Raw genomic sequence first — 27533 nt, 5'->3', positions numbered from 1 at the left:
AAGATCCTTGGTCTTTTCATCTATTGTATCTCTTTGCCTTCTTACATACCAAGAGCCAACCCTTTAACCAATAGCAACTTATGTAAGGCAATATCTTCTACAAGATAACTTTTTTTACTTTCACTTTTACTTTATTACTTTAACATATTATGTATATAGAATATTTTTAAAAAAATATTGAATAAACCTTGATTTTTACTAAATCAGTCCATTTATGATGAAAAATATTATTTGTAATTAAATCAATGAATTATAAAATATAACTAAGTACATATAGAATTTTTATTTTTAAAAAATTATTAATATATTTTTAAGGATATGAATTTAAATAATGTAAATAAATAAGTGAGATCTTTTTTGATGAAAAAAATAATAAATAAATAAATAAATTGAATATGTACATTCAAGAAGAAATTGGAATGGTTGTTGCCAAAAGACAAGAAAATTAGAAACTCTTGAAATTAGACTAGAAGCAAGAAAAGAATTGACAAGAGTGAAGAACAATTCATCCTTACCTCTATATATACTATCCAACTAAGAGCTACATGGCAATATTTTGTAGGACCTTCAACATGTGTCCAAATTATAAAACACATATTTAAATTGCAAGACACTTTGCTTGTATGTGTGCCACATGTCCAACTTATACCATAAGTGATAAAGATTTTAATATTCCAATCATATATGGACATAAAATGAGGTAAAGATTTATCATTTAAAATTAAATGGTTTTACCTCTTTTTATCATTAAATTTTTTAAAATAATTTATAATTTTTTAATAAAAAACATAATACTTCAAAATGTAAAAACAGTAACAAAAAAAATCATAATAATTTATAAAAACTTATTAATAAAACAATCTTTACAAACTATTATATTTTTTATATGAATAATGAGATGTCTATCTAAATTGGAAACAAATTAGTAATACAATATGTATTTCTTTACTTCTAATAATTTCATAAATATAAATTATTTATATATAGAAAAAATAAAAATTTATATTTTTTAAATTATTTTTTAACTTACTATAATAAATGTGGTTCTCTAAGTTCTAGTACCAAAATGTAAATAAAACTTTTTTTAAAATAGATTATAGAAAATAAAGCCAAATAATACTTTACTAGATAACATTAAAGAAATTCTTAAATTTTTATACTTATAAATTTTTTATAAAGTTATTTATTCTTCTTCCTTATATGATTTTAATATAAATAAAATTTTTAAAAATACATATAAAATTATTCATTTTTGTGATTAATAAGTGATAATGGTTAGAAAAAATATACATGTATTTTGTTATCAATACATTACAAATGACCTTGACATCGTCATGAGGCTGAAGCTATGGATTTATTGTAATTTAAGAATGAAAAGAGTGTTGATACCACTCAAGTGTAATTAGATCACAAAATAAAATGGTATCACCCTACAACCTTACATGTAAATAATATTTTATGTTTTGTCTTAAGCAAGTTGACCAATGATATTTTGAACAATTATCATTAAAATTGGGGTGTTGGTTGAGTGCTAACACTACACATATGTAGTATGTGTTGAATTTGTAACATTTAACAAATGTTAGTATTCAAAAGAAATTTTTAAAAACTTGCAATATTCATGCTACATGTAAATACTATAATATTTATTTATTTTTAATTTATAAAACGATTGATATTACACAATTATTTTAAAAATAAAGAAAAACGAGAGAATGTAATTGGTGAAAGTATTTTATGCTTGTGGGTGGAAAAATGTTATAATATCCAACAAAGTTACCAATTGTAACATTAGGATATGAATTCTTCACCAAATTATACCAATGGTAACCACAAAGATATAGAAGCATATCCCATGCATACTAATCTTGCAAATCAATTTTAAGTATATATACCAAGTAAAGAGAAGTTAACACTAGCTTCTGCCTACTCATGTCAACAACATTGGCATTTGTTTGCTATAAATTTGGGCAAAACAAACGTGGACAATTACAAACAGTATTGAACCAAAATGGAAAACTAAAAAATAATAATATAAAAATAAACCTCACTCTACTTTCATGCATGAGTTTGACTGAGGCTTTTATTTCCCCAAACCAACTCAAGCTGAGGATGAGCGAACTTGGAATCAGGATTATGCAAAGAGGGAGAGAGAGAGAGAGAGAGAGAATAGCAAGAGGGGGCCATGTAATATCACAGGGCCAGTTTCATCCTTGGATGAGTAAGGTGCCTGTTGCCATGCGGTAGACGCTTCCAACGGGGGTAGTAGGGGAAGGGAAGGAAAGGGAAGTGAAGGAGAGGGCGGAGGAGGAGGAGGAGGTGACCACAAGGGTTCAGCCCAGACCTCAATTGGGTTAACCGCGACGGAGCTGCTTGGCTCTTTCTTTGAGCAGTCTGTGCTCCGAAACCGTGCTTGCTTGCGGTGACAGCTTCGTAGGTGCAGGGATTATGAACAGGAGAGAGAAGAGGAGGACGGAGGACAGGGGGGTCGAGAAGGGACACGGTAAGTTAGAGGTAGTATTAGTAGTACTGTTGCGTTGAGCATAGTTGTTGGCTAGATATGAGTATGGATGCCGCCGCTCACACCGCCTCCTCGACGTCGATGCTTGCGCCGTCCGTGTCTCTGCGGCCGGGTGGAGGTAGGTCAGTCGCATTTCGGCCTTTCAGAGGAGGAAGCAACTTGAGTAGCACCCAGCAGAGCAGCAACGTCGGCCAGGGAGGAACGCATCAAGAAGAAGGTGTTGGGAACCCTAGCGTGCGGAGGTTTGTTGGGGTGCCCCCGGAAATTGGGTCCGTGAGGAGCTCTCGCGATAGGATCCGGTACAGCAGGGATCGATTGTTGCGGTTCAAGGATGAGTGCACGGAGGCGCCGGAGGAGCTGGTGAACTCGGGGATCGATGGGTTGATCAACAGCGGTGGTGCGGACGACTGGATCAGGAGAGAGCCTAGGGATGTGCCCCAGTCGCCGGCGTTCGGAGGTGCGGAGCCTGATAACAGGGATTGGAAGAGCCGAGCGCCGATCCCTGCACCCACGGTCGCGCAGGAGGATAGATCATCGTCTCGCGATCAGCAGAGAGACAGAAACCCTAAGCAGCGCAATGACAGGGGCGATAGGAGTGATAGGAGCGACAACCGAGGTGCGCGCGAGCAATCGAATTCTTCTCAGGCGCAGCGGCAGCAGGAGAGCGCAGCGTCAGGACCGCTGCCCGCAATCGTGAAGGCTGCGAATCCGTGGTCGGCTCGGAGGGGAGCGCAATCGGAGAAGGAGAAGGTGTACCGAACGGTGAAGGGGATTTTGAACAAGCTGACGCCGGAGAAGTACGATCTGCTGGCGGAACAGATGATGCAAGCGGGAATCAGCTCGGCAGAGATACTGCAGGGCGTGATTTCTCTCATCTTCGACAAGGCGGTGCTGGAGCCGACGTTCTGTGCGATGTACGCCCGGCTGTGCTTGCAGCTGAGCAAGGAGCTGCCGGAGTTTCCGAGCGAGCAAGCTGGAGACAAGCCGATAACGTTCAGGCGAGTGTTGCTGAACACGTGCCAGGAGGAGTTCGAGGGCGCGGACGCGATGCGAGAGGAGATAAAGAAGCTGACCCGGGCGGAGCAGGCAGTGGAGCGGGACGAGAAGGAGAAGAAGGTGAAGTTGCGGACGTTGGGGAACATCAAGCTGATCGGCGAGCTGTTCAAGCAGAAGATGCTGCCGGAGAAGATCGTGCATGCGTGCATCCAAGAGCTGCTGGGGCAGGATCCGAAGGGCATACCGGCAGAGGAGAACGTGGAGGCGCTGTGCCACCTGTTCACGACGGTGGGGAAGCAGCTGGAGGAGAGTGCGAAGTCGAAGATGGCGTTCGACACGTACTTTGCGCGGCTGAAGGTGATCGGGGACAGCAAGAATTTGGCATCCCGAATACGGTTCATGGTGCGGGACATCCTGGACATGAGGTCGAACAAGTGGGTGCCGAGGCGGGAGGAGATGAAGGCGAAGACGATCAACGAGATCCACGCGGAGGCGGAAGCGAAATTGGGACTACGGCCGGGGATGATGGCGCTGCGGAACGGGAGAGCTGCGATGCCAGGGTTTATGCCAGGGTCGGGAGGCATGATGCCGGGCATGCCAGGAATGCCCGGGATGGCGGGAATGCCAGGAGCACCAGGGGGAATGCCCGGAGCACCAGGGGGGATGGGCGGGGGTCCGATGATGGGGAGCTTCATGGGGCCAAGATTGGAGGCGGACGGATGGGAGACGGTGAGCATGGGGAGGAGGAGCAGGAAGGAAAGCACGGGAGTGCTGCCGATGCCGGGGAGCGGAGGATTTGGTGGGGTGGGCGGTCCGATGGGCGGAGGAATGCCAGGAGCGATGGGTCATCAGGGGCGTTACGGTTCTCCGTCGATGCGGACGAGCAGCGTGGGTGCGAGGGTGCTGCCGCAAGGCAGCGGTGGGTACGGGTTCATGGGGAAGCCAAGCGCATTGCTGGGCAATGCTCCCGCGAAGCCAGCGGTGGAGGTGGCGAAGGCGCCAGAAGTAGTGAGGGAAGCCGTCCGGCCAGCAGTGGCAGCCCAAGCACCGGCTGCAGGAGGTGGGGCTCCGGCGGCGGAGCTGACGAAGAAGTCGGAGTCGCTGTTGAAGGAGTACTTGTCGATTGTGGATTTGAACGAGGCGGCACTGTGCGTACAAGAGCTGAAGAATCCAGGGTTCCATCCGGAGTTGGTGAAGATCGCGATTTCGACAGCCCTGGACATGCGCGAGAAAGAGTGCAACTTGGTGCTGAAGCTGCTGTTGCACTTGCAGTCGAAGGGGGTGATATCGAGCGGGGACTTGCGGGGAGGTGTGTTGATGGTGATGGAAGGGCTGGAGGACATGGCGATGGATGCGCCGTTGGCTCCGAAGCAGTTGGGAAGCATGATTGCAGGTCTGGTTTTGGCTGGGGCGTCAGAGCTCCGGTTGGTGCAGGAGGCAGTAGCTAAGCTGGAGGACGAGTTTGTACAGAAGGATGTGTTAAAGGGTGTAGTGAACAAGTTGAAAGAGAACGAAGCGCAGCTTGATGAGGTGTGTCGGAGGGCTTCTGTGGACAAAGAAGGTCTGTTGAGTGTTACTGTTGTTGCGGACATTGCGAGACTATGTTGAGTGATGGTATGTAGGTTGATGGGGTATTGAGATTTGGTTTTTAAGCACGACTGTTGTTGCTGTTTCTGTCTGCTACATTTCAAGACTCTCTGAGATAGGGATTGTTCTTAATTTATGGGATGATTGTCACACTTCCTGAGGTATTCTATTCATATAAGCTCTGTCACGTCTCTTGTTTTTGAGACCTGCCCGACTTCTTTTTGCACTGGATTATAGCTTGTACTTTTCGTTATCAACCTTAGTAAAACCAAATTTGGCTAGTGTTACTTTATTTCCAGAGAGATAGTTATTTTCCGTGCGATGATCTATTACACGCAGATTCAAGCCTACGCATGACTGTCTTTGTGATAGTATTGGAAGCGTGTTTAATTCAGTATCGTCCATTTCTATCTGTAACCAGTTTTTTATTTTTTTTATTTTTCTATTTTTTGTAAATCTTCAAGTAGCGTTTGAGGTACTCCGACCCCATTGCTTTTGGGAAGTTAATGTAGCTTATCTTGGTTCTCCTGCTCAACCTTGCACCAACTTCTTGTGCGATTCCACTGCACCCATCTTGAGCTGTTTGTTATGTTGCATTTCTTGACGTTTGTAGATTCTGTTACGCTTACGCTTGTCCTCTGCAGTGAGTTTTTGTTTGAGGAGGTTTTACTTTTTTGCTTTCTTAAGGTGATTAATATTTAACTTAATAACTTCTTGGAGTCTTTGCGAAGCATGGTCGTGAACAGGATGATTGAATTCAAAGAATTCAAGTGTTCGTACTTGTTAACGCAAGTTTTAAATGACTAGTCTTGCAACGCACATTTAAAGTGAGACTATACAAGTTTTGTATCAAAAAACATGAATAAAAGCGTGTTACTGGACATTTCTGTCATAAATTGGTTTTGCGTGAAAGAATCAATTACAAATTTAGGAGCCAATGGTAAAGTGTGTTCTCTTACTCGTGAGTTTCTTAATCCACCACTTTCCGGCTTTGTCCCTTCTGGTTTACGCCACCACGTTAATAGTGTACGATGAAAATAGATCCAGTTCTATTCTTGTAAAAGTTGAGGTTTGTGTAGATCATCACTATTCCTATTCAATGTCAACATACTAACGCAGACTGTTACCCGAATGATTTCTCTGTCATTCAATTTTGTATTCAGCCTTCAAATCAGTGTCCCAATATACCTGGAACTTCACTTTAAAATGATCTCATAAAACGAACACAGCATAACAAGCGCCGATTCAAACCAGAAACACCCCTTAGTTCACGGATAATTTAAGTTCTAGTTATCTTCGACTAACAGAGTACCCGTTCACGACATTCTGGCACAATCCATCTGTTTTGGTTCTCTCGTCGAGGATCCGACGTGGAGTGGTGGCGCTGACTTGTTCCAAAGTTATAACGACATTCTTCCTGGGAGTTTTGAATTCCGCCAAGCACCACAGCGGAAACCAAAATGGGAAGGAGCCCTAGTCGCAAATTGAAAGGCTGCCTTCCAACGGCTCTCCTTCACAGCTACCTCCCTCCTCGCAGCCCCGCTGCTTCTTCTTTCCTCCACAGCGACGCTCCCGCACATTGTTGCTTCTCTCTCGCCCTTGTACAGCCGCCCTATTGTTGGGAATAGCCCATAGCTTCTCAATTTGTGCCGCCTCGCCTCTCTCCCACAGTCTTCTGGTTAGAGTAGCGTCCGTAAGTAGTGTTTTTTACTCAAGTTTTGTTTTCTCGTTTGAATTTTTTTTGGGTTTCCTCATCGTGAGATGTGTGCTGTTTTCGACTTTATTATCGTGCCTTAGCTTATGTTTTCTTCCGTCTCGAAGCTGTAGTTACGTCTTACACGTCTTTCGTGGAGGGCAATGGTCTGCTGTCTTCGAAGCACCTCGCTCAATGTCTCTAAAACGTCAAGCCCCTCAGTCCTGTGGAATGAAACTCTTCTAGCGACCCCAGTGTAGTGTGACAGAGGGCTGGTGAGGACGAGGATTCCAAGAATGTCGTCTTGCTTATGCAGGTAAGGAGCTTATCCTCCAGACATCGACTAGAGGATCCATGCACCTATCATCTGGAATTTGAAATCCACTTTCTTACAGTGTCCTCTACATTGCGGCCTTCACGGTGACCGCTGGAGTGTGCCCACATACTCCCTTAAAACAGAGCCGTCGGGTGCGATGACAACGATGATGTCCCCGAAGCCGAGGGAGAAGAGGCCGTCTGGCAATGTAGGGGGTAATACACCCACGGGTAAGGCCAGGTCTATGCAACCTTTTCTGGACAGGCAGGCTTCGCGTACTGGAAGTCATCCTGTCGAAGTAGTAGGGCGGATTCGTGAGCACCCGGAAGGTAATGACAAGGAAAGTGCTATTCGGGTTCTTCCACATTCTCGCGTCGCAGTTCGTGCAGAGGGAATGGGAAACGGCTGCCGCGAGTTCTCCCTCGACGGCGTGTCTCTGGCGGCCATGGAGAATCTGCAGGCGTTCTACGGCCGATACGTAGAATCTCGGGTTGAGGACGTAAAAGCTGGTGGAAGATGCACAATCATGATGTATGGGCCAACGGGTGCTGGAAAGAGCTACACCATGTTTGGGGCTGCCCACGAGAAAGGTGTTGCCTATCACGCCTTGTCTCAGCTCATGACTCACGAAGCCTCTGACGGTGGCGACGATTTCTCTGACAAAAGCATTGAGGTCCGGGCAACCGTGTGGGAGATCTACAACGAGGAAATCTACGATTTGCTAGCAAGTGTTAGTGCCCCGAAATCAGGCTTTGGGACTTTGTTCAAGATGAGCGGAAGTAGCAGCGGACGGGTATGTGAAATCTCTCCAATGTGCATCAAGGAATATGTCAGTTTTAGAGTGAAACTGAGAAAGCCCTGCTATTTTCTGGTTTGGAATCGTTGATGTCAATATCCCAATCACTGTCACTCTGTGCATGTCCTGTGGTTACAGCTAAGAAGCTGTCTGTATCAGTAATGTAGAATATGTAGTTCGTGTAGGATTTTTAGGCCTTCCCCGAGTTCTATCTTCCGGCCGTTGCCCCAACTCAACCGTGAAAGTACGTTTAATTTGCATCCCCGTCGCTTTACTAACTAGAAACATAGTCAAACATTCCAAATATCTTAATTATTGGGTTTGTCAGATTTTTTTTTTGTCACCGATAAATGCCTATTTGACTCTTGAATGCATGTATACACTGTAGGTGAAGCTGGAGGTTATGGGGAAGAAAGTGAAGACATGTATGTCGATATCTGGCACTGATCCTCAGAAGCTCCTGAAAGAGATCTCGAAAGTAGAGGGACGGCGCGTCGTGAAAAGCACGAACTGTAACGACCGAAGCTCCCGCAGCCATTGCATGGTACTGTCATTGATCAGTATACCTTGATTTATCTAGTTGCATACAATGTTTGAATGCTTCGTCCCTAGTAACACGGATTGTATTGGCACAGGTCACGCTTGATGTACCTGACGTGGGCGGCAAGCTGGTCCTTGTGGACATGGCTGGCTCCGAGAACGTAGAACAAGCAGGTTTAGGAAGAGAACTTAAGATGCAGGTAATCCATCTTACCCTTGACTCCAACAGGCACTTGAAGATGTTTTGTTGAACAAGCATGTTCATTCTTCATTCATGGTGTTGAAGAAAGAACATGCATGATATATTTTGAAATTGGTGTCGATTGTCAGACAGGAAAGATTAACCAAGGCAACGGAGCTCTCAAGAGAGTCGTTGAGGCCATCGCGAATGGAGATTCGTACATCCCCTATCGTGACAGCAAACTTACTATGCTTCTACAGGTGAAATTAGACTCGATAATGCTTCAGTTTTAGACTTATCCTCAAAGTCTATGATGTCTTGGACTTTATCCAGCTTAAGTTGTCTCCATTAACCGCTCACATCTTCATCTCATGCCTGGCTGTTTATCGTAACCTGTATTGTGCAATAGGATTCATTCGAGGATGACAGAGCCAAGATCCTGATGATTTTATGTGCAAGTCCCGACCTCCGGGACCTCCACAAAACTATATGCACCTTGGAGTACGGGGCGAAAGCCAAGTGCATCGTACGCCTGCCCAACTCTCCTGGCAAAGATCAGATAACTGCGACAAGGGCTGAGCAACTTCAAGTCCTAGAGGCCCGCCTGACCAAGAAGGATGCTTATATTGAGGCTCTACGAAAGCAGAATGAGCTGAAGAGCAAGGAGAACGAAGAGAGGGAAAAAGAGTTAGAACGGAAGGATAGAGAGCTGGCAGATCTTAAAGAGAAGGCAAAGATGTGGAACTCTGAGAGAGAACCACAGAAGAAAAGGAAAAGTCTTCATGATGGTGAGGCCGAGGATTTAAACAGTTCGCCTACCAGGAAGCGTAAAATTGAGGAGCTGACTTCTCTTGTCTTACAACAGCAAAGAGAGATAGATTTGATGAGGGTACGGGCTGAGAAAGCTGAAGCAGAACTTCTGCACCTGCAACGATCATACAACCTCAACAACAATGCCCGTCCTGGTAACACCCGTGGTGAGAAGTCGGATGCCAAAGAGGGAGCTGGTCCTGAGAGTATGGATAAGCGCATGCCATCTTTCAATCAAAGTAAGTTGCACCCATTTTATTACGAGTTAATTGCACAGAATGAATCCGATTTTCATCTGCCCTGTCCTTTACATGATTCTATCTGTGAATTTAATTGTGTATTAACTCGTTCGTCGCGAATTTAGTTTCTTCAATGATTAGATTGCAGCTGGAACGTATGTGACATCTCAGATATACGGCTTAATCCATTTACTGAAACTGAGCGATGTCCTTTGAACCTTAAGGTCCAGGTGCCACCAACCAGCGGTTTCAAGACATCCAGAAGCACATTAATGATCGCATTCATGCAACGCAAGCTGAGTGTGATCGTATCAAAGCCCAGTTTATCCCTGAGCAGGCAGTCGGAGAAAGGAATGGACAACGAAACCCTCACAGTGACCTCCAAGCCAAGCCTGGTCCCAACAGCAGCATGAATGATAGTTTCAGGCATGATCGTGATAGTGGCAGTTCTTCCCCATCTGAGGTCATGAGTCTTACTGCAAATTCCCCCAGCCTACTGCTTCTGAAAAATCTTGTAAAAGAAAAGGAAAGACGATTGTCTCTGGGAACTGAAGAAGCAACCCAAAGCCAGTCGCCGAGTGATGCTGTAAACCCATCAGTTCAGCCGAGGAAAGACATTGAGTCCGAAGAGTGGATGGGTGAGCGACTATGCAGTAAAGGATGGCTGCCTATAATTCTGGAAGAGGACGAGCGAATTGCGCAGTCTTTAGAAAGCAGGAAATCTGTGACGCCTCCACAAGGATCTTCTGCAAAAGACTACTCCACCTTGTGGTCTCAGGTTGGCAGGCCGACCTTGGTCTTTAATTGCACTAGCTATTTCTGAAAATTAAGTGTGAAGCTGTCAGTAAATTGTAGGTACATGAATCGTTTGTTGATGTCCGTTTTTTTATCGATGCAACAGGTGACCCCAGATAACACAATCGCATCCAAGGAAGAGGCCGAGGGTGGGGACTCCATTCCGTCCCTGACATTCCCATCCCCTGAAGAACAATTCAACACAGCCATGGCGAGCTATCCCAGCAACAGCGGCCTTGGTGGCAGCCCATTGTTTCCTTGGGGAGATTCCCGGGCGAAAAATGACCCATCACCGATTGATAACTTCGCTGGGGTCAAGTTGTGTACAGCATCATCTGAGTTTGTGTTTGGAGTATCCAAAGAGTGGGCGCTGGAGGAAGATCAACATGACAACCGTCTGGCTGCTCCTTCACTTAGGACGCACAGTCCACTCACAGCACTTGCTGAACCAGCCCAAAATTCCCTGAAGAATCGAGCCGATCTCGATGATCCGGTCAGCTCCATGAGGTCACTCGATGAGAGCGCAGGTGAAGAATATTCTGAAGTCTCCCCGGCTGAGACAGAGCTCCTGAATTTGGGCACGGACCTATTTGACGGTGGTCAGTCAGGCGGAAGTGATGCAGAAGCTGCCAGGAGAGCTAGAATCGAAACAATCTTTATGCTTTGTGGAGAAAGACGAGAACTTGCCAGAAAGACTGTGAGCCCGTTTTCAAAGGAATCGGAAGACACTGTACGTGATGTACCATCTGGAAGATACAGCCCCACGTCCAGCTCGTATGGGTCTCAACAGTTCGCGGAAAACCAGCTGGATCAATCCATCTCCGACTTCTCCACGTCACCTAGCTACTCCGAGGCTATGTACAATACCGATGTCAGCGTGAGCTCGTTGCCTTCCCTAATGCCTGCGGTATCTCCACAAAGATTTCCCTCCTCCAGAAGGCCAACGCGTCGGATGTCCGCCAGTATATTTGCAAACGAGAACGCTCAACCAAAGCAGGAAGGTGAGAAGACAGATGTGTATGTGAAATGGGAGAAGGCAAGCGATCCGGCTGACGGGAAGCTTATTTGCGTTGTGAACGTCCCCAAAACTTCGAGTCTTTTAGAACTTCGTGAGGAGGTTGAGGCTCACATTCCTGTGTCCTTAAGGAACTTCAAGTTTCTCTTCCTCGGGGTAAGTGGACCTATGCCTTTGTATCAAGTTTTCATCGGACTCGGACTTGAATTCGGCTACTATTGCTCTACCTTTTCCTTGCACTGTCCTGTTGCCTTGTTGACTTCGTTGTTGTCCTCGATGAGATTTATCAAGGTACTTGTAAATTATTACTGAACTTCATGGTTTTTGCTGTATGCCTTGTGATGGTCTGGAGAACAGTATAGTCAATCTGCTGAATCTGTGAATTGCAGGAAACTGGAGGAGCCCCTGTGGACCGGGAATTTGAGAGTGATGTCCGTGTTGGATCGTTGCCAGCCTCCCAAGAAAACTACGGTAGCCGGCTTGCATGTCTCCGTCCTCCATCGACTGAGAGCCTTTTCGTCGCTCCAAGAGTTGAGTCGGCACCCTTCAGGTCGCTTGAGAACCAGCTTGGTGCCTCTGATGAAGAGACAACTGTTGCCATGGGTAAGCTGAAAGGAATTCCTTTGACTTCTCACGGACGAGCTGGCTCTCCATTGGGACACGCCAAGGGAGCCAGATCCAGTAATGGGGAGACAGTGAGACCCAAGTCAGGCCTTGCACACATTGTCAACTCTACTCGCTGCATCTAAACATTTCTAAATTTAATGAGCTAGTTCTATTACGCCGACTTGCCATCTGCTAGGGCATTGATCTCTCTTCAATCCTAAAGCGCCTACTCAATTGCTCATCTCTCCATCTGAGATGACCCGATTCTGTATAAAAGCCTTTTGTACGTCGTTGCTTCATAATCGCCATCCGGTAATATCCTTGACAAGCTTGCCTCTCGAAGTTCTAACATTATCAAGCCATCACTTCTGCCAAGCTCCCAGCCTAGAGAGATATCGAGAGGCAAACTGCTAATGTAATTTAGTGTATCCTAATACTTGAGTACAAATGTTCCCCTTTTTCTGCAGAGCCCTGCTACTGTAACCGGCTGTTCTACTGATACAAAATTAATACTAAATTTATCTGACATACCATTCTTGATGCAGTTCCATGTCTATGTCAATTTTCGTATCAGAGTCCTGAATCCCTCAATGTGATTTTCGTCAGAACTGTGAAGACAAATTTTAACGTTGGAGAGACAATGGCATCTAAGTGTTAAAAATTCCTATGTAATGTACGATCTGTTTAAGTAGTCGGAAAGGATCGGATGCAACCAGGTTGTACAAGCTGACGTACGTAACATGATGTCCATGTCATCACTGCTGTTACCAACAAATGTTGCACATACTTCGACAGAGGGTAATAGTTGGAAGTAGGCCTGTCAACTTCGGTTGTACTAACAGAACACACTAATGTACGCCTTTCTATTAATGCTTACTCTACATGTGACACAACTACACGACTTTAAAACAAACTGCGCTCTAACTTTACAATACGAATGTTCAAATTCTGGTTGAAACAAATCATAATTATTAACCTATCACCTAAAAGGAGCTTTGGAGAGGCTACAAGCAATTTACGGAAGCCGCTCGTATGAGTGGGTGGGAATGGAGTGGCGTGGCCTTGGCTGTGATCACACACAGTAGTGAATGTATTGTGTATGTTTGGGTAGAGCCGTAAGGTTAGCAGAATGCAATAGCTACTTTTGGAGAAAAGTCAAACAAACAAATAGGGTTAGGTTTAGGGTTAGTAAAGTAGAATTTTTATGTGTCTAGTGTGTGATGGTAAAATCATAAAACCATCATTAGATTATAAGAATATGAAAATCAAACAGATATGCAAGAAACCAAGCATAATATGTGCAAGGGTGGATGAACTGATCAATGGAATACAACAAAAGAATAACAGAAGGCAGACAAGTTGGCAACATTTTTGCAAAAAGGGCCCCTACATCTCATAAAGGCTACTTAGAAGGAGTATTTGTCAATAGGATTTACTTATAGCTACAACAAATTCTTAGTAAGAATTGTACTTTTAAACACATAAATAAACAACACTTTAGTCAATACAAAATGGAATTTCTAGAATAATATGTTTTCATTGTTCACTTCATGGTAGGAGAAATAGAGAGTTCTCCCTTCCCTAAAACAATTTGATTAGTAATTTGACGAAGTTTAGGAGATCCTTGTTGTATAAATTACATTGCATAGAAAATTTTGAAAGCATTATTTTAATTTAAAATTGCAAATATAAGAATACATTAAAATGGTTCTAATTCAATCTTTCTATAATTTTATTTTTATAATTTATTGATTTTATTTTTATTTATTTTTATTTTAAAGAAAAAAATATAAACTTCAAACCAACAATCGATTAAAATCTAAAACTATCATTAGATTATAAGAGTATAAAAATCTCTATATAGATCAAATTAAGAGATCTTTAAGATAAATTCCATAATGTTGCCAAATAAATAATTGAGGGCAAAGAAGAAATACTTTGAATTGATTTTAAAACAATAAAGTGCAAGATTAAAAGTTTTTACATTGCATTACTATTAGAAGAAGAATAGGATTTACATTTTATGACAATAAACCTAATCACATAAAAATAAAAGTAAAAATTAATTACTATAATAATCTTTGAATCTATTGTAAATTTTGACTAGAAAATAATATATTGTATCAATTACTTCTAAATAAAGATAGTATAAACTTAGAAGAGAAGTAAATATTAAAATAAGAAACTAGAGTCAAAATCTTTGACAAAATATCAAAACAAACTTATTAGTAGAGAAGGATAAAAATACATAGATTATAATAACTTCAATATTTTAGAAAATAGCTTTATCCTTGCAGCAAATCTGAGATATCATACAATAAAATAATATAGAAGAAATGCATAAAGTATAACTATTAATATTATTATTTAGCATCAACCAGACACAATACTAGCTTGCAAAGTCATATATGGACATAATTTTGCAAGTCCTACATCTTCTAATCCACATTGGTTAGGACAATTCATCTTCACATGATCAAACTATCAACAAAATCAAATAACATCTGGTATATTGGATTTGAATTCAAAGATGGTAATATCAAATAATATGGAAGAGGAAGGCAATGGTACTTTGGTAATTTTAATTAAAACAAAAGATGACTCAATACAAAATAAAAGAGAGTCTCTTTCAACCATGCAATGATATCTTCTACTATCACAATTGATAACAACAATTAGAAAAGATATCTTATATATAGGTGTAGGTTTAGAAAATACACCAACATAAAAAAAAAGTATTGCCAATATAAATTTAACTATTCTAGGATCTATATTTATATAGATATATCTAATTGGAATAACTAGTAGATAATTTAACATAAAGTAGATCAATATATAAGTAAGCAATCTAATATTGAAAAATCAACAACATACAATCTTTAGTTTGATGCAACAAATTAAATGCAATGCAATACGAGATACCTACTATCCTTACTTTATTAAAGACTTAAAAAAAAATTCACAGTAGAACAATTTAATAAAATAGATTTAAAATAGATTGGAATAAGATAAAGTCTATTACTTCAACCAACTAAAGTGGATTTCTAAGATATGTTAGATTCTTGTATCATTATCTTAATGCAATAAAAAAATATGCAGCAAGTAGAAAAGTGAGCATATTCAAAAAATTAATAAGAGTAGAATAAATAGAAATATAATGGAGCTAAATGACAAGAAATGGTAAAGGATTGATTGGAAAGTAAAGTATTTTTTTAGGAAATTCGGCTTTGCAAGTTAGACTAGTGATTATACCTAACGATAATACATTTCTAATACAAGTCTTTAAAAAAAATAAAAAATAAAAAAAGGTGTAATTAAGTAAATTATTTTTATGCCATTTTAAAACTACTTATTGCATAGACATAGATTAAGTAGTGGCCTTAAACTTATTAAAAATATAGCTAAATAATCTACTAGCCAAAAAAATAGAAAAATTTAATTATATATATTTTATTAAGAAAAATAAATTTAAATTGTATATCCATACTTTAAAAGAAACTAGCCAATGCAACAATGACTTATTACTAAGATATTTAAGAATTGACATTGCATGATATCTAAGGAAGAATCTCTTAAGAAATCCTAGATTTTTTCCTTCTAATCCTACTTTGAAATATAAAATTTAATGCTATTTTCTATAATATTAGAAAATTAAATAATAATTCTAAAAATTAAATTATATACATGTACACATAATATGCATCCATGATGTTATATTTTATTAATTCAATATTATAAGCTATATAGTAAGAGAGCCTAAGATCTTAATAGAGTATTATGGCTAAATGCATCATTTAATATCTTAAAGGTTGTTCTTAGATAAGGTTTAGGCCTTCATAGTGCATAGGGGTGGAGTTGTTTGTAGTTTCAGAGCATCCTATACTAAATACTTAATAGACAATGTCAATTTTTTATATACAAAAAAATTCTTAAGATAATTTTTAAGAATATTTTAAGCAATCATATTAATATTTCTGATATTTATGTATCCAATAAATATCAAGTTAAGACATTGATGTGATTAGATGTGATGGATTTGTTTCCTAGTAGCTAGTCTTGGATTATTGGAGGAGATTAGAATATAATAAAATCCACTCAAAATAAATCATTATTTTGCAAAGAAATATTAGCCATAGAAACAACTCAATGCAAAGAACTTCAAATCTCTATTTCAACTAGAAGATCTTTTAATAGGCTAATAATAATCTATATCTTTTTTAGAAGATAAATGAATAAATAAATAAATAAAAATGGAGCAAGGGAGCCAGCAAGACTAGATAGATTCTATATAAACTCAAATACTCTCTTAAGAAAAAAATATCATGGGGCACAATATAAAAAGAAATAATATTTTATTATATTATTTATTAAGTGGCTTAAATATTTGAATCTAAAAATATCAATTAATAAAGTCTTTATTCAAAAAAACTTCTTTAACTTCTAAGATCAAAGAGTAAACATGAAATTATAATATATAAAAATAAGAGAAAAATATTTTAAATTATTTATAATTTAAAATAGATTTCTTCTTAGATTTTACAAAATAATTTTCATAAAATACATAAGATTATGATAAAGGCAAGTATTGGTTTTTAAATCAAGTAATTTTAGATGGTCATTGATACCAAAAAGAAAATCTTCAAGACACATAACCTTAATAAATTATTTTAAAAAGTAAAAAAATAAGTAATCAATTTTTTTAATTAGAGGCAAACATATATACAAGAGTTGGTTAAGATAAAAATAAAATAAAAACTAGAGATAGGTCTTGAAAAGAGTTTTTATAATTTCTATTAAAAAAAAACATAATTTCTCCTTTATTTCTAGTCTCAATAACATGAAATTAATCATGAAAATAGAAAAAATATTTTTCATAACTCCTATGTCGATGTATAGAAGAAAAATTATGAATTTAACAGACCATCAACATAGCCATCTAATTCTAAAACTACTAGAAAGTAAGGTCATGGAAAAAGAAATATAGACTTTATTAAGCCCTTGTCTTTTAAAGATTTAAATATAAATATATATTGATGGTTTGTCAACTTCCAACATGGCAATAGATTCTAAGAAAGATATAAATAATGAAAAAGTTCTAAAACTTGATGGTTTTAGAATGAAGTTTTTATAAGCTTTTTATAATATTATTAGAAATAACTATTAAATATAATCAATTAATCTATATAAAATGACTCCTTTACTTATTATATAGTTTTAAAAAATCATATTTTTATATATAAAAGAAAACAAGACATATCTAAATAATTTGAGACCATTTTTTTATTTAAATAAAATATGTAAAATTTTATACCAAAATATTGTAAGGAAGACTAAAATATGTTTTGATAGAAATTATACATCTAGATCAAAATGTTCTTCTACCTATGAGATTTATTTTAGATAACATCTTAATAGTTCAAGAAACTTTTTATTAGACTAAAACTTGAATCAATCCTTTAATCTATTAAAACTATATTTTTATCAAAGCATCTAATATAGTATTATGGAATTTTTTAATTTAATTTCTTAAAATAATAGACTTGAATCAGCTCTTTGTAAAAATAGTAAAATTATTCTTTATTAGAAAAAAGCCTTCATTAATCTTAATGGTGCTCTTACAAAAATAAATATTAAAATAAGAGATATAATAATATAATCATTTTTTCTTTATTTATTGAATATTATAAATAATATTTTAAATTTAGCTATATAATATTTTATCAAAATTTTATCTATACATAAGATTAGGTTATCAAATAGTCCAAATCAGTAAATCCTAAGACAATAGGTAAATGACTCCACATTAATCATTTAAAAAAAAGACAATGATATAGTTAAGATTGTAAAAGTCTTTAAGAGTATATTTTAAATTTTAGATCTTGAAATTAATTGGAATAAATTTTTAGCATATTAGCAATATAAAACTTTATTTAGACTTTCATTGAAAAATCAATATAATTAAACAAAGGTATCTAACAATAAAAATAGAATATAACTAGATATTAATTTAGGATTATTATTAGAAATTCAATTTTTTTTAAAAAAAATGATAAAAATAAACTAAAGTATTATATCTTAATTCATTGCTATCAAAGTCAGATATAGCAAATCATGGTAGGATTACAAATGTATCTCAATTCATTGAAGCATGTATTTAAATAATTTTATTTGTTTTAAAAAAAATCTATTTTTTTTAAATAGTTCAAATATTTTGTAGGTCATTAAACAAACTATGATTTAATCCACTTAAATACAATTGAGAAACTAAATCTAAATTTTTGACATGCAATGCAAAGTTTAATAGAGATTTATCTAATCTAAGTATAATGTGTATATATTGTAAGACTCAAAATAGGCCAATATATAATTACATAACTTCTTATTCAATTAAAAAGTTTTATAATTCAAACTAAGAGCTAAAAAAGAAGTTATGATAATATGACTAATTTGGCACTAATATGTAATTATTAATATGTAAAAAACAAAAGGCAATTAAAAATTTTCTCCCAATTATGTTCAATATGTGCCATAAACACCCAAAAATACTGATACTTAAGTTTTGGAAATGATTCCAATTAAAATAGATCTATACTTTGGTAACATCATTAATATAAAAATCACTTTTAAGCCTAAGACAATTTAATCTATAGAGAGTGTTCTCTTAACAACAAGATAACTTTGCTGACAAACTACATTCCAATTTTAAATATTTTGCTACTATATTGTCTTTCTTCTTAGGAATCTACATCTAAAGAATATAAACTGAATATAATACCTTTATTTTTGAAGATGTTATATACTATGATTTATAAATTAAGAACCAAAATAAAATAATTTATTAGAAAAAAATAAAATAATATAAAAAACCACTAAGAAAAAAATGGATCATTAATCTAATAATGATAATATCATTATTAGATATTAAGACAATTTATAGATTTTCAAAAACATGTTGGAAAATATATTAGATTTAAAAAATTTATGGTAGATAAAAACTCCTTTATGTAGCATCATGGAGTATTAAAAAATAGATATTTAATTAAATGTTCTTAAATTAACTATAGACTAAAGTATTTTCTAGTCTTGCCTTTGATGTAGAACAGAGGTATTAAGGACATGAATTATAAATAATAAAATCTTCACTATATTCTTATATCACTTAAAAAAAAATAGATATTCACTTAAAAATATTATAGTAGTAAAACTAGAATGAATATTGCCAAAAATAAGTAAACTAGAGATTTTTGAAATAAGACTAAAGACAAGAAATATATTATTGTATTGTAATATGACTATATGGTAAAAGATAAAAATATAGATTCTACCATAGAAGAATCTAGTTAAAATATATAGTAGCAAAACAATGAAAAGAAATAGGAAGGTAGTAAAAATTTAATATTAATATTTTTTTTTATACAAAAAGACTTCTACTTATTTTATAAGGCCATAAATAAGGCAAAAAAAGTAGATTAAAAAAATAATATATGTATCTTTAGGAGGGAATTAATAATATTTTTTTGCAACCATTTCTTGAAGATACCAAACATTGATATTTTAAGAAGATCGGTTGTAAACCTGAAAAAAAATTAAACCTCTAATGTACAAAATTGTGTATCTATAGCAATTCCAAGATTCTTCAATAAATCAAAGAGCAAAGTTTAAAAAAAAAAACTTTAAAAGGATTGTTTTAGAATTGATTTCAAGTCATTTGGATGCATATTGAGTTATTAAGAGCTTTTCAAAGTAAGAGGTGTATTCAAAGTTTTTAGATATTCAAAAAGAAAATAATGCTTATATATTTGAGGAACTTATAATTATTATAGAAAATTTATGGGTAACATTTTATGAAATTATTTTTTTGCTTATTTTGAATATATTTTATAAATTCAAAATCAATTGAATTGTTAGATTGAAAGATATGAGAGTTTTATTAGATTAAGATTTTAGATATTTGAGTTTTAGGATCAAGGAAGACTTTTATAATCCTGAGAATTTAGCTAATTCGATCAAAGAAAAAAATTGTGAGAATATTTTAGATATTAGTATCTATATATTTGTAAAATTGGAAAATAATTGAATAGTTTAACAAAGAGAAATTGTTGTTGAAAGATCAACATCCAAGTTGGAAAAGGTGGACAATTAATATTTAAGAGTTTTTGAAATTCTTTCACTCAATTAGTGAGTTTGATTTTCCTTAAACTTTGTGTGTTTTTTATTTGCTTAAGGATTGAAATATAGGTAAAATTTAAGTTGAAATCAATAGTTTAATTAATAGCTATTGAGATTTTAAAATAGATATAGGAATTGATTAGGATTTATTTAGAATTTATTTGAGTTTATTTAAAATTTGTTTAAAATTTTATTAAGATTTTATTAGGATTTTTTTAGTATTTCATTAAGATTTTTTATAATTTATTAGGACCATATTGTTGCAATTTTTTATTTACCTTCCACAACTAGGTACTTGGTGCATTCTCAAGCAAGACTTCATGTAATATAACAATATTAATAAGAGTGAAAAAAGCTTCATTCTTGCTTTTATATAAACTATTTAACTAAGAGCCATGTAGAGACGTTCTATAGGACCTTTGATACTTATCTAACTTGCAAAACTTATATCTAACTTATAAGACAAGTTTCATATATGTATGCTACACAACCAATTTATACCACAAGTTGCTAATATGTGCAATGCACGGCCAATTTGTTAGCCTAATTTCTAACCTACTAATCAACTACAAACACATATGAAGTCAAATCCACATCTATGAAGCTTGTAATTTAAACTATAGACATTATTCAATTCATTTACCTTGCAAAAAAAATTCAAATAAAATATATGTTTACAATATAAGTAAAAATACAATAAATTGGACTTCAAAGACGCAATCATACATGAAAATTTGCATTTATAAATATTAAGTAAATTATATATGCATGTACATACATTTTTTTATATATACATATATATCTTCTTTTAGGATGTTTATATTTCAAGTTAGCCTGTGACAATTGTAGATAAATTTTCTAAAAAAATAAAATAAAAAAATAAATCAGATATGAATCTGCCATAGGTTAAATAGTACCAACAATAGCATATAACAAACAAGAGAATCAAAATTTTGTTTTCGTTGGAGTTTTCTGCCCGCGGGCAGCGGTGGAGAGTCGAGAGAGAAGGATGAGAGTCTGCCCCGGCATTCCCACTAAGCGTGCGCCGCTTCACTGACAGCGAGCTCGTCAGGGCATGGCGGTGCTGCAGCTCTCACAGAGCAGCAAACAGTGAAAACTCACTTCCAAAAACAAGTACGAAAAGTACAGATGGTCCACATAATCGCAAGGCTCGAGATCAATAGTGAAAAGGGGCGCTGCGACGCATCAATTATCATAATCAGCGTCGCCACACACAAATTGTACACAAAAACACACGTGGGTTTATACCCGAGCTATCCCTGCCTGATCCATGGTTTCTACCGTATAGTGACATGTTGACATAACGTCACAATAAGCCGCTGACTTGATTGTGAGTGAGGGGAGATGGCATTGCTGAAGCGCCTACAGATGTTGGGTGAGAAAGTATACTTACCTGGGAAAGTTGTTTACACTATTGATATGTACAGAATGTAAGGGGATTGCGTCATATTATACGATTTGGACGCTCACTTAAAGGTTTTTAACTGGAAAGGAGCAGCGGTCTCCCTCTCGCCAGCACCTTCTCAGAACCGCCCAGTCTCTGGGAAGTTCAGTATGTACAATACGCCGTCCGAGGATGTTCGCCGCGGATATCAAAACCCGAGGTTGGCTTGAAACATGGGTCCAGATGGGAAATCAATTGATGTACTTGTACTGCAGATATGGACCGCTCATGGGCAACGATGGCTCTGCACGACTATCTGTTACTTCGAAATCTCGCAAATCCGTGGGCATGAAATGCTTCTCGTGCGGCTCATGGTGGGATGCTTTATCATACGGTAAGTGATCGTCATAATATCTATGAACACTTCTACTCATACACGCAACCGACGGAAGATTCTCCTCCAGGTTTGAACCATCCTCTGGTGAGCGGTACAAGTCAGATGTGAGAGCACCCTCCCACAACATAACATGTAGACGGATAGCTTGGCCAGTCTGCCGGTGCAGCGAAAGCTTGTTAGACAACGAGATAGTTTCATAGCACCGTATTGAACCAGAAGACGCAACCAACCAGGGCGCTATCTTTTCCCCTCCTACTCGAGAAATAACAAGCAGCTTTCCTGCTGCACAGGCATCTTGATATACAGTCCACAGCCCTGCTCGGTCAGCCACTGTGCCTGGGTCCACAGAAGAGACATAGCAAAACCCCTGCAAAGAAAACAGAACCAGAACCTCGAATATGTTCAGCTTCATATTTATTTAACCGTAGACTTTTACGTAGGGTAAAAATAAAAATAAAAATAAAATCCTAAACCGTAAGCTCGTAACTATTAAATACACGACTCGATAATCTTCATGCTAAAACATGTATCAATGTAAACTTGAATTTAAGAATCCTCTTTATCACTATCTACAAGCCGCAAAGAAACTTCCCCGTCAGGCTACCAATTTGAAAGTCAGTTCAATTACAACATTCTTAAATATAAGAATGACAAGTCCTAGTTCGATGAAGATCATCCTCCAACAACAAACTATCACAAACTTATCGCAAATATACCTCTTCTGTGCAGCTGATGCCAACACCAAGGCGAGACTCGTTCGCTTCAGGTCTCAGGTCGATGGCAAGCTCAGCAGCTGCAGGCGAGTACCATAATCGTACTGCTCTTACAACATCCATATCCATGGCTTCTCGATCCTGCAAGCACATTCTTGTCATTATTACATAAGATAAACTTTTAAATAAAGCGGATTCTCCAGTAACCCCAGGATGTCCAATACAGTGAAACGAGGGGATTAATGCTAAATCTTCTGCTGATGCTCTACCCCTGCTTGGTCACAAGATAACCTCCATATTCCCTGTGAAATTCATATGGGATCTTCCAAAAGTCCTTGAGACCCGGTCTTACTTTTACCAAGTAGGATATATGAAAATTTGACGAATAGAACAAAAGAATCAGATGATGACTGCGTATGCTTTCTCTAGTCTCCTATCTATATTTCGGGCAAGTGGTGGCAGCGTCACCTAAATATTTATGTAAAGACTAAGTTCTCCAATATCATTACAATAGTTGGTAAAAGATTCTGCGTTCAAGGAAGACGAAACGGAAAATAGAGAATTTACAAAACCATATTTACCTGCAATCTGTAACAACCACTATTGCTAATAACCGCAGGGTCCTGCTTGTAGCCTGGAACTTGGTAATCTGCAAACTGCAATTCGAGAATATCGAAGTAAATTAGGAGATATTAAGGAATTACTTTGTAGAACAGAAAGGCATGGTTTATGAAAAAAGCCAACTTCAACTGCTAACCGCAAAAAATAAGATCTAACCACATCGAGGTCGTTTAAGATAGCTTCGAAGAGCATGATTGAACCTTGTAGCTCATAATCTGAAAATCCACTATCACCATCAACAAATGACAAAGGTGCCACGGATTCCCTCTTAATACATTCGACATACAAAACATGAAATATGTAATATATTTTAGGGGTTGATTACTCACTTGCATAAAGAGATGCTCTGTCTGGATATTGACGAAGGTGATCGGCACTCCAGACGCCTGGGCAGCCGATAGCCAGGCAACTGCCCGAGATGATGTTTGCTCAACACAAGCGTAGTCGCGAGCCCTTGTCGATAGAGCTGGTGGCATGATGAGAAGAGAAAACAGCATCGCGGAGCCCGAGACAGGTAAGAAAGTCATCATCTTCTGTTCCCAAGGATAATTAACATAGCTGTCCTTCAACTTCATACTGCCTAACTTCACAAGCAAGTCATCCTTTTTGGAGTACTCCTTCAGTATCTTGGATGCTTCCAGTACCTTTCGACTTTTTTCTGCATGCAAATTCGCCAAGATTTCTTAGAGGCTCGTAAGTTTCCTTCTAAAAGAAAAAACAAGAACACAACAGAAGATAATTTGACGAGAACTCCCTCACTAGCCTCCAAGGCATCAATTTGTTAAAAGTAAAGCAGCAAAGAAAAACTATAATGCCCCAGTGAATGAACTTTCCAGATAGAGGTGAATGTCAGAAACTCAATCTAAATATTCAAGCAGGACATTCACTCAAGTGTACCTTGCAAAACCAGGCAATCTTGTTCCATGGCATCCACCAATGTCGCTACATGACCGCTATCAGTAGCACTAGCTAGTACATACGTCTTCTTCAGCAGGGAACTCTCGTCCACCGCGACTTTAGCTCGAACCTCGATTACGGAGGAACCTCTTTTGACTTTGACCTTTACCCCGCCTGACACGTTGTACAATTTCTTCAGCTCACGGATGAGGCCTTTCTTCCCGCCAGCAAATGGAGCAACTAACATAACTCCACTGTCACTGCTGACCTACGAAACAGCTCTTGGAGGTTAATTGACGAGACCACAATACAGTCCTGCATTAACATAATTTAAAAGGCGTTTCTTGAAAGAAGACTCAGAAGACATATCAGAGAGGTTTTCGGAAGCTTCACATGAACGCGGAAAATAAGAAACATTTACCGTGCAGACTCTACCGCACGAAGAAGCATTGTACTGTATTCGCTTAGAGATGACATCATTCGACGTTATAACTAACTGCCGCTACGATAACTAACCTAATTTGTCATAAAAAGGAAAGGCATTTCAACCAATTTCGCTAGCAAAAAAGCCACTCTCAGGTTGGGAACTCAAAGAAGCAACAAGCGAAATATTCTCTGTTATCGAGCAGCAAACACTTATCATAGCACCTGCGGAACTAGGGGAAAACTGATTATCATTCTCCAGTCCAATGAGAAATTGCGACCCCGGAGAAGAAAGACTGCTCATGAAGATTCTCCAAGAGGTCAAACATTTACCTGGAGCACAACATCACCAGCTAAGAGCTTGTCCTGCGTCCACGATTCTGTTTGAGGCGACCTGGCTAACTTGATGGCCACCACAGGACTGTTCCCAGTTCCCGCCATCTCGCTCACGGCGTTCCGCAGACCTCACCTGTACTTCCGGATAAGTCAAGGCTAGCAACTAGGGAGCGTCGGCGACTTGATGCTTGAATGCTACATGTAAAGCACTCGGGGGTACTTTTCTTCATGCCCAGGCTGCAAGAAACTACACCACAGTCAACCCCTTGCTCAGCTCCAATGACGCCGTCGAAGGTTACCAGGCCAAGGACGCACACAACCATCTAACGCATTTCCCCAATCTTCTCGATACTCACAATCACTGCCAGTACCTGCGTACGCGGCCAGCTACTAGCGGCGCGCATTCCCCGCCTCAAAGAATGCTCCGACGGCAAACGGAGTGAGGAACAACAGCACAAAACAACTCCCGCACCACCTCTTCACAAAGCCAATTCGTCATTCACTCATCCCCGAGTCCACCACGAGCCCTTCTCCTTCCTCCCTTCCTATCTCTCTATCTCTCGCTCTCTCTCCCTCTCCCGTCTTCCCGCTTCCCTTCCCTGGCCGCGACAACCGACACTACCGTGGTCCAACGTCCAAACGCAGGCTTCAGCATGAAATGTGCTGACAATAGATGGAGTTGAGGCGATGACAGGCTTTGGCTCGCGATGACCTTTCCGCCAGCCCGCACGATTGCGCATAATCCCTTGCCCAGCTTAGCCGCTATCTGGCCCAGTAGCCACAACAGATAACGGAAGCTCGTGCTCTGACTGCTGCTTTTTCACCTCCGGCGGACGGAAAGAGCCTAGCGACGCTCCGAAATAGGGTGAATTCCGTCACTGCAAGTGAATCTTGGGTGTGACGAGTTTCATGCATGTGAAAACCCAAGGTCTGATACTTGTAGGGAAATCTCGAACTCTGCGTCGAATTACTCGTTTTCCTAAAGAGGGAATTTGGCGATTGATTGGCCGACGTGAAAAGGTCGGGTTGCTAAAAGCTTGCTTCCACACGAAGATCCACACCATGTTGCCTTTTGTGTCTCGAGGCCGGTTTCCGTGCCGAAACCGGAGTCCTCGTCGCCGAACCGTCGACCTCCTAGAGTCAGTTCCATTAATATGCCTATTGCACACGCCACGTGGTTTCACTTACTTCCGGGACTTCACACAAGTAAAATCCTAGATTTGAGTAACGGAAGATTCTTATTTTTAATCATTCAAATATATAACCTCTTTCTATGGCAATGTTCTAAACTTTTTTTTTAAATTAATAATGTGCACTTCTATAAATAAATGTTCATCATGTAAATGAATGAACTGGCTTTCGTTGGCTTAGTCAAGACTGGAGCTTCTGTAAGTCAAGGGTGGGTCTTATCCTGTTGCGCCTTCTAAGAATCACACGCTGGCAACATCGACGGATGGATGCAAACATGGATCTAGAATGGATGGTGGAACGTCCTTATCAGTTTCAACGCATTTGGCTTCATTTGGCTTCATTTGGCTTCAACTGTTGACACAAGTGTGTGAAACGGGATTTCATTGATGCTTTCCATGTTTGTTTGTTTTAAATATCAGCTTTTTAAGGAGTCTGCATGTCTTCTAATGTTCTGAATCTACTGTTCTTGTATGTTTTAAGTCTGAAGTGACATATCCTTGACCCTCATTTGGCTCCATGTCTTTTGCAGATTATGCATTGTGCCTGTAGGTGGAAAACAGTTGCCGGTTTAATTATTTTTTGATGTTGTTCATATTCACAAATTAAAGATGAAAAAAAAAATTGATTGTGAAAATAAAATAATCTCTTATAGACAGTATATATAAATTTTTGTGTCATTCTTATTATGAGTTTTATGAAAGTAAGTAATAAGCATCCATGATTTTCAAAATACATAATTAGTGTATTAAATATATATCTATATATAGATATATAGAAATATATAAAAAATGAAAAAATCATTGGTGATGTGGTTGAAAGAATTTCACACTTGTTCATTGCAAAGAAACAATAAATTTATTATTTTAAAATCTGCACAGGTTTTTAATTAGGCACAAAAACTTGACTTCATAAACAAATAAAAAAGTAAAGAAACACAAAAATTTCAAACTGTTACAGTACAACATTTCTTAATAGTTTTATTCAATTCTCCATAATGCACATATACGTTTTTTTGGATAGTATTCATATTGAATGTTGCAATAAATAAATAAATAAAAACCACAAGTCCTTACAGTATTTCTAAAAAACACTTATTAGATAAATAAATATGTTTTAATGAAATAAAATGAATTAGATGTTGACATGATGTTCTACAACTTATAAAACAGAGTCTTAATCTGATATTAAAAATATAAGTGAATATTTGGATTCATATTTAAAACAGGCTAAATAAGTTGCAGTTGGATAAATCAAGTAAGCGCATTATAATCTTATCATACCTCACA

The 27533-nt window shown here is 37.9% G+C and overlaps 3 protein-coding genes across 6 annotated transcripts; 2 read left to right on the top strand and 1 right to left on the bottom strand.

Annotated features, from left to right (window-relative positions):
• The first annotated feature begins 2376 nt into the window (after window positions 1-2376).
• On the top strand, window positions 2377-5396 carry LOC112291114 (eukaryotic translation initiation factor). Its single transcript, XM_024538147.3, has one exon. It carries the CDS (start codon window positions 2561-2563, stop codon window positions 5123-5125), a length of 2565 nt encoding a protein of 854 aa, XP_024393915.1. The 5' UTR covers window positions 2377-2560; the 3' UTR covers window positions 5126-5396.
• A 1243-nt stretch (window positions 5397-6639) lies between these two features.
• On the top strand, window positions 6640-12639 carry LOC112291113 (uncharacterized). The gene is made up of 8 exons (XM_024538146.3): window positions 6640-7906; window positions 8298-8453; window positions 8545-8649; window positions 8780-8890; window positions 9040-9679; window positions 9904-10457; window positions 10581-11645; window positions 11879-12639. Exons 1-8 carry the CDS (start codon window positions 7271-7273, stop codon window positions 12236-12238), a joined length of 3627 nt encoding a protein of 1208 aa, XP_024393914.1. The 5' UTR covers window positions 6640-7270; the 3' UTR covers window positions 12239-12639.
• Window positions 12640-21443: 8804 nt separating this feature from the next.
• Window positions 21444-25753, bottom strand: LOC112291680 (uncharacterized). 4 transcript variants are annotated; one of them, XM_090255940.1, is made up of 7 exons: window positions 25428-25706; window positions 25054-25293; window positions 24298-24565; window positions 23730-24058; window positions 23361-23435; window positions 22783-22920; window positions 21444-22433 (listed from the first exon to the last, which is right to left on the bottom strand). In XM_090255940.1, exons 2-7 carry the CDS (start codon window positions 25159-25161, stop codon window positions 21921-21923), a joined length of 1431 nt encoding a protein of 476 aa, XP_090112066.1. In that variant the 5' UTR covers window positions 25162-25293; window positions 25428-25706; the 3' UTR covers window positions 21444-21920. The 4 variants fall into 4 exon arrangements, with proteins under 4 accessions (XP_090112066.1, XP_090112067.1, XP_024395229.1 ...); XM_090255941.1 differs by having other exon boundaries at window positions 25054-25303; window positions 25428-25565; XM_024539461.3 differs by having other exon boundaries at window positions 25054-25753.
• Between the last annotated feature and the right edge of the window lie 1780 nt (window positions 25754-27533).

Source organism: Physcomitrium patens, chromosome 14 (assembly GCF_059467195.1).
Source record: "Physcomitrium patens ecotype Gransden chromosome 14, ASM5946719v1, whole genome shotgun sequence".
Taxonomy (NCBI): Eukaryota; Viridiplantae; Streptophyta; class Bryopsida; order Funariales; family Funariaceae; genus Physcomitrium; species Physcomitrium patens.
Note: the sequence above shows the minus strand (reverse complement) of the source record. Positions and strands in the feature narration are given on the sequence as shown.